General features: G+C 38.5%; 1 protein-coding gene across 1 annotated transcript; it reads right to left on the bottom strand.

Moving 5' to 3' along the window:
• Positions 1-686: 686 nt before the first annotated feature.
• On the bottom strand, positions 687-11,331 carry LOC129099933 (matrix remodeling-associated protein 8-like). The gene is made up of 10 exons (XM_054609385.1): positions 11,164-11,331; positions 6,522-6,548; positions 6,095-6,403; positions 5,896-5,997; positions 5,338-5,799; positions 2,336-2,494; positions 2,152-2,182; positions 1,981-2,060; positions 1,834-1,887; positions 687-1,705 (listed from the first exon to the last, which is right to left on the bottom strand). The coding sequence occupies exons 1-10, from the start codon at positions 11,249-11,251 to the stop codon at positions 1,683-1,685; spliced, it is 1,335 nt and encodes a 444-aa protein (XP_054465360.1). The 5' UTR covers positions 11,252-11,331; the 3' UTR covers positions 687-1,682.
• Between the last annotated feature and the right edge of the window lie 365 nt (positions 11,332-11,696).

Here is an 11,696-nt window from a genome sequence, read left to right as displayed (position 1 = left end):
ATATATATTGTAATGAAAATAATAAATATACATAGTTTGCGACACATACTGAATACATTTTTGACATACCTGACAAATATCTGATTAGTCGTTATAACACAAGGAATAGAAACAATCTTAAAATTGAAATCCTTTAAAATAATAAAAAGATGTATCATGAAAATTTTTCAAATATAATTTAAAAAATACAGTAGCAGCTTTGTGGGAGATTTAAAGGTAAAGTAGAAAGGGGCAGAAGCAGCACTATTGATTGTATAAGCTAATTATGCTCCAGTAAATATGCTTATTAAATATATGATATATCCTAAAAAAACAGAATTACAAAGGACAGTTATAATAATTAAGACATTAACGACTGTAACTGCTAATTTAACCCTGGATGTGACTGATCACCCAACAGGTGAAAATAGGTGGACCCTTTGTACTGCACAGCTGCTTACAAGGACACATGAACAACAGGATGTTAATTACCTGCAAACACAAGTCTACAGTGTCTTACTCATGTCTCTACAATGCAAAACAATGGTAGATTACTTACCTAAAATGTTGCTCCTCTCATACTCTCCTCAAGACATCAGAGGATACTGATACATAATAAATTCATATCACAGTTCCCTACTCATCCAAACACCAGATATGTGGGTTAACGTCCGTGGAATAAATAGGGACGAGACTGTGGCCACTGTTACGAATCTTTAATAGAAAATATCTTTTTTTAGAAGACCAACATCAGAGAGAATTAGGATTACAGTTTGTGATTCAGCATTACTGAGATAGTAGACACTCTTCTTCCTGCAATAAACCTCATAGAGCTACAACCGCACATTTTTAATAGATTTTATACCTGTATCAGCAGGTTTAGTAATGAAAAGTCAGTGTTTTACAGACCTGGGTACTGTATGCATGCTTGATGCAAACAAGTAGGCCTACTGCACAGCCCATTCAAACCAAATAAATGGTTAAAAGATCATTTTTTTACCTGAGTTTTGGTAGACTGAGCCTTTAGTCCATGGTCATACAATTTCTCTATTTTTCACTTGATAAGTTACCAGGGAACCATTTGTGAACAAAAATATTATTTGGGAAAGAAATTAAATCTGGAAGTCTGCATTTCTAAAATACATAATCACCCAAGTGAAGTTTTGAAAAATAGAGTCTTATTATGCAGCTAGAAATGTGTGGTTCTTAACTGTCAACTGTCTACCTACAGTAATGTTACTTTTGAAACATGATGATAATCCTTTACATATTACAGTACAGCAGAATTTGTGCAAAAAAGAAAATGATCAAATCTCAAAAAGCTGCGAGCTCACAGCTCTGCAAGCATGCAAAATAAACATAAAACATACTTTAATAAACAGCATGCATTTTTGTAAAAGATGTGTATGTTTTGAAAAAAAAGCCTAATATTCAACATAAACTATTAAATGAATGCAAAGAATAAGAATCAAATATATGTTTAACCGTATTGTTATGAGAGCTGGTGAAATGCATGTAATATAAAAAAAAAAAAATGTTGTGTCCTTTAGTGAAAAAGCTTAGTGTGTTAAGAGTTTCAGCAGAGGGAGCATTCCTCCTGTCCTCTCCTGGGTTTCCTCTTTTATTTCCCCGTTCTCTCCACAGTCCTTTACTCTTCCGGTGTTTGCCCTGGACCTGCCAGCAGCATCTCAGAAATATTGCACTCACTTACACAGCTTCCCAAAGTCTGAGTGAGCGGGTGGGAGACAGACATCATATCAATAAAATATTATTTTTTAGTATCTGTGGCTGTAAGGATTGTTTGCTGTTGGGTGTTTATTTAGTGATGTACAACTCGGCACAATGTCTGCTCACCGTTATTAGAGTCTTTGGCCAAATCTCTCTCTTTCAGTAGGTTGTTTTTGTAGTCTGTGGATTGCCATACACATACAGGTTATGAGAAAATACTTATAGATAGATAATGTGTGTTTACTGCGCATGTGTGGAGGAGGCTGAGTGTACCTGAATTCAAAGGTTCTTGGTTATAGGTCCTCAGCTCTGTGCAGTCTAATGACATTTCGCCTCCATTGATCGTGTTTCTCCTGCACAGAAAAAAAACATTGTTCTTCTTACCAATCAATTCAATTTAAAGGAAAGAAATGCCTCATAATTTAACGTATAGTAATGTCTTACTGATCAGGTCGACGCAGGTCATAATCCAGCCCTGAAAATAAAAACAAAGATTTAACACACAAACTCAAAACACAAAGTATCCATAAAATGTGCTCTCTATGAATATGCCTTATATAATTATAAAATAAGCTTGTTTTCGGACACAAGCTGAGAGAACGAGGTGAGTTAATGACACACACAGTACCTCGCTTTTTGCGTCGTCGAGTCAGCACAATAACAGCGACAACAATGAACGCCAGCAGGAGGAACGTTGCCAGGAAGTAGCCCAGATGCTGCACGAAATACCCGCGATGCTCAGGGATGATGACATTCACCACACGTGGACCCTCCACCTCTTCAGTCCCTAAAAGCAGAACGTGGATAAAATCAAACATTTTCTATAATAAACAGAGCTTGTAGGATATGTTGTCAATATTCCACGTCATAAATATCAAGAGAACTCAATCTACTTACAAATTAACAACATGGGATGTATTTTAGAGGATTTATTGTCATATTTTAACTGTGAAATACTGGATTGTTAAATTAGATTAACCCAATGGCAATAAACAGATGAAACTGGAAAGTATTAATACATAACAAAAAAAATGTTATTCCCCCCGAGGTTTCTTCTTTTCATTTGTTTCCAAAAAACAGAGAGGGAGAGCAGGAGTTAAATGTCCGTTCTGCGGTAATGACTTCCAGACTTGATGTCATGCAGCTGTTTTTTTGGGGGTTTTTTTTGGGGCCTCAGAAAAACACAGGCTGACCAGAAAAGAGGAGGAGAAGTGTGAGAAAAGAGAGACAGATTCTGTTATGTGGTCTGCCTGCATGTCTGTATTAGTTTTCCATTTTAGCGTTTTCACGTCTTCTCGCAAACACAGAAGTGTAGTTTCTGCATGCGTGGAAAATAAATCTGTGACACTTTCAGCAGGGTGAAATATTCAGTCTATATACATATCTGACAACATATTATTATATTCCTTTATTGATCCCCATGGGGGAAATTCGGGTGTTGCAGCAGCTCAACTACACAGAAACAGATAATAAATACACATATTATACAATAAAATAAAAATAGAATAAAATAAGAATACAAATAAAAAAAATGTACAGTATATCCACATGGGGGGGCTGGTCAGCATGATGACAGAAGAGAAGGTGGAAAAAACGCTACAACTAAAACGCTGAAGCAGGAACATACAATTACCAAAAAAAAGAAAACAACAACGAATAAAAATAGCAGAAAAAATACAAAAGTAGCAAAGCTGGTAGAGAGCTGCTGCGACAGGCTGCCGACCTCTGGCGCCATTTTGATAATATGTCCCACAGTCCCACAGTGAATCGAGCTGTTTGTGTATACTTTTGTAGACAATAATTATTAAAAACGACAAGAACGGAAAATATATATACTGGCTTCTGTCCATTATCAACAGGAAACTACAGTACAGTTAACTGTGCTGCAGATTCCTTTGCAGGATAATCTTCTATGCCTGTTTACAGAGCAGTTGAAGGGTAAAAATAAATAGCCTACTTGTTGTTACTATAATCTTTTAAATTTCTCTCTGAATTCAAATGCAGCCTGCTCACAGAAGCTAGATCATAGAAAAAATGGATCATGAAAGACATTAAATATTTTCCTCTTGATTTTTTTCTCTTGAGTATAGGATTTCTCTCTGGTCTCTCATCAAAACAGATAAGTTGGACACTAGTAAAACAAGGCGCCACTGAGGGACTAATGAGGAAAACATGCAACGTACCATCTCTGATCGGGCATTCAAAAGCAGCCAATCATGGGGGAAAAAAGCTTATTCTGACTTAATCGCCCAGCTCCTAAATGGGAGTTTAGTTGGCAATTATCACCCGTCATTGTTTAATGTACCTCTTATGGACGAAACTGCAGAGACATGTCCAGGGGCATCGTCTCTAGAGCTCATGTGTCACTACCAGAGCTGCAGCTATGTCCCAGCAGTAGCCCATTTCCATTTTTTCTTGACAGATCTGACAAGTGTGCATATGTTCACGGCTATTTCACATATGCTGCACAGAGGTTACCCCGTGTTTGTATTCATGTGGGATATGCTTCATTTGCAACTCAGTGGACTGAAGTAAAGCATCTTCATTCTCAAATAGAGATGTCTGATAACCAGCTCACACACACAGCTGGCTATCTGCATGATGACAACGAAACAACGTTCTATTTGCCACGAACAATTACAGCATTAGAGTGAAAAGGTCTTGTGAAATCTGTAATTTCAGACGATTGCTGGCGCCTTCGTGAGCACAAACAATTTACTTTTAATCTAACATGCAAGATCAGCATGTCTGAAAGGGTTCAGGCAGGATGCTATCTATCCACGTATGCATTTCTTCAACATACTCATGGAGCAAATGCTGTCGTGGGAGGATCTATAGTCTAACACATACCTACATCCCCTCCCTTTACCTTGCTCTTTCATGTCACAGCTGGCCCAAATGTTGAACAGATGTACACTTTAACTGCTGGCAACCACTCAACCAGAGGCTGATACAAATCAGCAGATAGACAGAACAGATCAGGAGTAAGAATAAACAAAACTGGAGATACAGTAAAACCAGCCAGACATGTGGTTGGGACTTTTGAAAAATGGGGTCAAGATATGACCATCCACTCCCAAAATGACAAGCTGTTGGAGCCTACTCCTCTGCTCAGCACAGTTAAAATGTCTCCAGCTGTAAATGAAAAAGCTGTAAAAATGGAGGGAAAAAATGAGGGGAAAATGAGACCACTTCCGTTAGAGCCAATTTAAAGCTGTTTACTGGAGACAGCTTCTTTAGCCAGAGCTGCATCTAGTTAACTCCTACCTCCCTTTTCAATGTGCAATGCTGAATTCATATAGTTAACAACTAACAGAAAGATTTCTGTCTTTCTTACTCAACTGGCTTCTACATTCCTTCTACCTCCTCCCTCCCTCCTCAGCTCAAACACAAAAACAGAGAGGTCTGAGGAGAAAATTGGCAGAAGAGAAGAGGAACTGATTTAACTGACCAACTATGCCTATAACTACAACAAAAAAGCCAAGAACAAAAAAGCCAAGAAGCTGTGTCGTCAATCTATGCACCATTGAGCCCAGGAACAATGTGGGGAAAAACATTGACCATTACCATCATCTGGAAAAACAAAGTTCTAGTGACGTCTCTTTTTATTTTTAAATCTGAGAGACTTACTTGGCACTGGCACATCATTATGGAAAATCTTGGGTGCTGTAGTCGGGGCGGTTGGAAGTGGAGGTCCCACATTGAGCCTGAAGATGCGTCTCTCATACAGACCGCAGTAGTGGTGATGCAGGTGGCAGGAGTACAGGCCTTTATCAACGGGCTTCAAGTCAGAAATGGACAGCGAGAAGTCTCCTAAAGTGAAAGCATCTTCCTCCACGCTCATCCTTCTCTGCCCAAAGAGCGGCCCATAATCCCGGCGCTCTCCGGAGGCATAGAGGTCCACCAGACGGCCAGCTCGGTCAGGACGCACGCCGGGAGGCTGGAAGTCCCAGTGAGCCACCTGCTGCTGATCCTCCTGGAGCCCATCTCTCCACAGGGAGCGGCGGTTCACGCAGGGCAATACCACTGACTTGCCCAGCAGGACCACGAACACTGTCTTCTCTCCATCCCAGTAACGTTTCTCTTTTCGAGCTGGAAATCATGAGCGTGAAATACATTACTATCCGATCTGTTTCATGCATCGTGACCAATGGAGTAACATGAGGATGCATGATTTGGACGCCTCACCTGATTTAGTGACATTGAGTTGGATTTGAATGGACTGGTGAATCTGGCAGTAGTGATGGTGCAGATTACAAGTATAAACTCCTTTGTCAGTTGTGACAACATCTGAAAACAAATAAGCAACCAAGCAACCGTTACATTAAATGGTAAATGGACGAGTGCTGTCTTCGTGGTGTTAGTTGAAAATGTGTGGAAGCCTCACTGTCGATGACGAGGGAGAAGTTGCCGTCAATGAAAGCAGAGTCTGGGAGGGAAATGCGTCCCTTGTTGAAGCTGTTGTAGACCCTCTGGCGGGCTCCGGGGGACATGTCCAGGACCCGCTCCACAGAGTACTCTGGGCTGCTGCGCACCAGGTCCCAGTGCACCACCCTCTGACGGTCCTTCAGTCTGTCCTGGGTCCACACCATGCGGGGGCTGTGGCAGGGCAGAACGGCCTTAGACCCTGCAGGGAGGGTGATGTTCTTGGCCTCCACCACCACACCAAGCGAGCTGCTGCCGCTCTGACTCCATGCTGACACGAAGAAATAAACCCGTCGGTTAAGAGGAATTAATGCAACAATGACAGAAAGAGATGCATCAAACATGAGCTGTACATTAAGGAAGTGCATGGAGAAACAAAAATGACTTACCTCCTGGCAGGAGGAGCGCAGCAACAACTGAAACAGAAAAAAAACAAGGTATTAAAGTTGTATTCTACTGAAGCACTTAATTCATACTTGCTGATGAATCACAGATACCAGTATGTTCACGAGTTAAGTCTTGAGAAATATTCATAAGAGAAAAGTTGTGGTTGTTTGAGAGTTTCGGTTTGACCTGGACTGACCCAACAGGGAAAGATTTCAGCTTTGGAACAGCTGCGGGTTCAGTGAGAGGACTGTTTACAATAACAGAGGAAACTGAAGAAACAGGGACACGGTAAAAAGCAAGGTTCTATTTAAAAAAAATAGAGAAGATCCACACGGGAACACAACAGCAGAAAGAATATACGAGATGTCAACAACATTCTCTGGAAACATATTTTGCCGTTTGTGCTTTTTCACTCCAGAGATAGGACATTTTCCTACAGCGCATTTGCTATTTCTATGCATTTTTCCCACAGTGCTATTTCCTCGTCTGTTTACTGAAGGGCCAGCAGAGACGCATGCAGCCAAAGCACACAGAGACTCTATTCATGCTGGCTGCCGCTGGCTTGTTGCAAGGCCATGATCCTCAGGGGATGAAGAACGGGGCTGCTATTCAGCTCACTTCAGTCACACCACACACCTGTATATTTTTACTGTCCTGGTAATGGGTACCGTGATCTATGGAGGCTGGAGGGGCAGAGCCTCCTGCAAGGTGTTTTGTGTGGATAAATTCAGTACATAAAAATAATTTATATATGAATAAAGAGTGGACCAATTCAATGCACAGATATTACAGATTTGGAAAATGCCATGATTAACCAGCACAAGTTACAAAGTCCTTCTCAAACTGCAGCATATTAAAAACCAACAAATATTTACACCATTAGATTCACGATAAAAGAAATTACTTTTTTTTTTCTAACGTAAGAAAAATGTACAGATTTTTTACTTCTACACTTAAATTCAGAGGGGAATATTGTACTTTTTACTTGCCCTATAGTTTCTGACAGCTATAGTTGTTTTACAGATTAATATTTTACTTACATACATATAATGGGTTTATATAATATAAATGCATTGTTACATATTATTCTACATAAAAATATAGAAAGTTGTTAAATTAGCTCCACCTTGACCAACTGCCACAGTAAAATGTAGATTACAAATATACATATACTATATCCCTATATTCATACAGGCGAACTATGAATATTTTAAATTGTGATACTTTCAGCACAATTAGCTAATAATCTTTGAACTATTACTAAAGTGACATTTTCAAGACATTCAGGCCAGCATGAAGTATTTTCATATTGCGGTAAAGTTACTTTTACATAAGATCTGAATGATCTGAATATTTTCTCCACAGGGTTGGGTAGTAACTGATAGCATGAACTCAGAATTGTCAAGTGTTACGTAAATACATTTTTGATTACGTCTTTAAAAATGTAAATCTATGCCAGCATGTTTTTGTAGGCGTAATCTAATTTGACCAATTCTGAATGCCAAATACGTTCTACTGTACATCAAAGATACTCCTCTCAGGTTGCCAGTTTTGTTAAATCCTAATATAACTTAAATTTGCATTTGTTTTTTGATGATGATTAATTGATAATGGAGTTTTTATTTAATTAAAATTTACATTGAAAATGTAAGATTAATATTTTTGTGTAAGCGCTCCTCTTTCGTCAGTAGAGCAAAGTTCTCCACGTGGCCTTTAATTAAAAACAGAAGCAACAGAAACGTACAAAAATCAGCATCCCACATGTTTTACAACACACACAGTACACATGTGATTTGTGAAAGTACTGTTTTTGTAAGGTTGATTAGATTTGACTGTAAATGCTGAATAATTTGTATGAAAAATGCTTTGAGAAGTTTGCACAGAAAAAGGGATATTTGTTGCTCATCATGGCTGCACATGGTTGAATCACTAGAATGATGTGTGCTGCCTGTGGTCATAAAGACCACAGGCAGCACACATATGAAGAGAGTTTTCATTCATCGCATCCAAACAATACTTCACTGGATTGCTGCTAATTTGCTTTTATGCAGTATTTTGCACCAGTATATAATAATACTTCTAGCTCAGCCGAATGATTTCAGCACACACAATGACATCAGAAAGAAGACATCATGCTGGAAAATTTCATTTTTTCTGAGAATGCTATAAACTTTTCTGCAGAAGGTAAAACAAAGTGACCCAGCCCCTGTAATTTTCTATCTTCCAGACACACGCAGGCTGATGACTCGCAAGGCTGGTTTTAGCGCTAAAGACTTAACAATGTGCTTCTGAGTAGCCGGGTATAATAACAGGCATTTACCAAACGAGCTTCCAAATCACTGTTGTCATTTGTAACCCTAGGAATCACATGGAGAATCGCTTAACCGAATGTCACCCCTTAGGTTAAAGAAAAAGGCTTTAACTCAGACTTAAAGCATGTGTTTACTCAGCAAAATCCATGTGATGCACAGGTGTTGTTGGTGTAAGAGTTTACTCACAACCCAGTCATAGGTTGAGAAAAAAATCTAACAAATGAGTCCATCTGCAGACTCAGCTGAACATGCAACATTCATATGCCTGGACTGCACATTGACTCTCCTGTGGATTGACTCACATTAAATGGCAGCCAAGATTATCAAGTATATTTAGTCATATTGAATTGCACACTATCCACAAATTTAAATGACTCCAAGCTGTTTCTATTGAGTTGGCCCTCACAATTATATACTATCATATACTATTTCCTTTTGAGTTACAGCTTGTTGAATGTGCTTTTATGTGTATTGCTTTCCATATTTATGTATTTGATGCATCTTACTAACTTTACTGAGTATAACATTGTAAATGTATACATTGATCTTGTAACTGATGGCTGGGACCACATCGATGCAGGATAAGGTGATGTAGTTGGAGAAGAAGTACTCAAATAGTTTCTTATGTAAAAGTAGCATTACATCATAGTGTAAAAATACTGAAAGTAAAAGTCCATTCACAATATTAATTCAGTAAAAGTACAAAAATATTTGCATCAAAGTATACTTAAAGTACTAGTTATGTAAAATGGCTTGTTTGAGACTATTGTACATTATACTATCCTAGTATACTTTATCCTATTGCTGAATTATAATTATTAATAATTAAATGCATAATTAATGCATTCACGTGTAAGTCACTTTAATATAGGGTGCTGCTACATCTTTAACTACATATATACTGCTGGGTAGCTAGATAGATTTCACCATGGGATTAATAAAGCCTCATCTTTAATAACACATCCATAGGTCTAAATCTGAGTAACAAGTAACTTAAATGATCAATTAATTATAGTGGAGTAAAAATGTAAAGTAGCAGAAAATGGATAAAGTACAATTACCTCAAAATTGTACTTGAGTATCGTATTAGAATATTTGTACTATATACTTTCCACTGTTTCTTGCTAAGGTTTAATGCATGTCTGATCTTCTCAGTGTGTGGGCACGTTTAACTATAAAAATAAACTTTTTTGCTGAACAAAAACAAAGTGGAGTTTGTTTTTTTCTACTGGAGCTCTACAGCACACAAACATGCAACCTTACTGCGACCTTTGTTATTTGAATCAGTAGCTAAATGTTTGTGAGATCATTTTGCTCAAAACAGCAATTCTAAATCTTTTCCATGCCTTGTTGTCGGTGGCCGGTAATTAAAACAGAGCCCCATCATAAACATGGTTGGAGCTGTAACCCCCCCCTCCTCCACGTTGTCTGGACTCAAAGCAGCCCACTCGCGGTGAAACACTCATTACTGACACATATAATGACGGGGTGCCGGATTGTGCTGACTCCTCCACTCAGACCGCAGTTAACTAGGAACACATTGGGGCTGAAGCCACAAAAACAATCCCACATAGGCTCCACACCGTCAACAGGCCGAGGCCAGTCAGAGCCACGCAGCGTGTCTGTAGATGCCCCATTTCACCTCCACGTCCATGAAGCTCCACGCATTTTGATTTTCAGAATTTAGAACATTTCAAAATAAAAGGCCCCTCAAAGATAGTTAATTCCTGTCTTCTCGAATTACATCACTCACTCAGGAAATATAGTTTGAGATAAATAGATATAAGCCAGGTTTCAATACAAATAACAGATATGTACTAATAAAAGTAATGGAATATATTTTGGGATGCCCAATTTAAATAAATAAATAAATGACACAGAAAAGGAAGAAAACAAGTTTCTGAGTATTTAAATCGATAGACGCCACTAAAACTAGTTTTAAAGGATCAGGATAAAGTATACTAGGATAGTATAATGTACAATATTCTCAAACAAGCCATTTTTCAATATTGTTATTGAGTTAACAATAAATAATCAAATGAGGACAGAAAAACAGAAAAAGGAAGTCAAGTAATTAAAAAGAATCTATAGTACTGCAGCTCACAACAGTTAAAATATTAACAATGCAGACTGATGTTGGTTCAATCTTACATATTGAGGAAAGCACAATATAAAATACTATATTTACTGTGCAGAAGAGTAGACATTAGAAGAGAATAGCTTTCTGCTTTTGGTCAGGCGGGTATTTCTAACCTGGATCCAATTATGGAACAAAGAAAGTTTCCTCAAGTAAGTTTGTGTCTTTTAAAAGAAAGAAAAGTGAAGGACTTACTCGGAAGGAGTCTCAAGTAGAGGTGCATCTTTCTGTTCACCGTGCCGCCAGCGGAGGTAGAAGAACTGTCAGGAGGAGCTGTGCGCATAAATTGATAAAACACAAGACGTCTTCAAGTTCACGGAGCAGCGGAGGTTCAGCTGTGTTTTGTTGTCGTCCTGCAGTCTGGAGCCTCCGACGCTCCGCCTCCGCCGGCAGATGAAACCCAACACTGCGGCGCTGCAGTCCGGTCCAGCATCATTTGCAGTAGCAGCCTGCTATAATTAACGCTGAAAGGCTTTGAAGAAAACTAGAAACATACCGACATACTAGACAAATGTAAAAAAAAAAATATTATATTATACAGTACCAGTCAAAAGTTTGGACACACCTTCTCATTCAACTACTTTGAAGAATCTAAAATATAAAACATATTCTGGGTTTGTTGAGCATTTGTTTGTTTACCACATAATTCCATATGTGTTCCTTCATAGTTTGGATGTCTTCAATATTAATCTACAATGTATAGAAAATAAATAAAGAAAAAATTGAAA

This window comes from Anoplopoma fimbria, chromosome 12 (assembly GCF_027596085.1).
Source record: "Anoplopoma fimbria isolate UVic2021 breed Golden Eagle Sablefish chromosome 12, Afim_UVic_2022, whole genome shotgun sequence".
NCBI classification, from domain to species: Eukaryota; Metazoa; Chordata; class Actinopteri; order Perciformes; family Anoplopomatidae; genus Anoplopoma; species Anoplopoma fimbria.
Note: the sequence above shows the minus strand (reverse complement) of the source record. Positions and strands in the feature narration are given on the sequence as shown.

Bases quoted from the DNA above. Each gene is read 5' to 3' on its own strand.
- LOC129099933 (XM_054609385.1), bottom strand. From the start codon at position 11,251: ATGCGCACAGCTCCTCCTGACAGTTCTTCTACCTCCGCTGGCGGCACG. The intron at 2,183-2,335 runs GTACTGTGTGTG...TTTTATTTTCAG, and splicing joins TCGACGACGCAAAAAGCGAG to GGCTGGATTATGACCTGCGT. The intron at 1,888-1,980 runs GTACACTCAGCC...GGCAATCCACAG, and splicing joins CCAAGAACCTTTGAATTCAG to ACTACAAAAACAACCTACTG.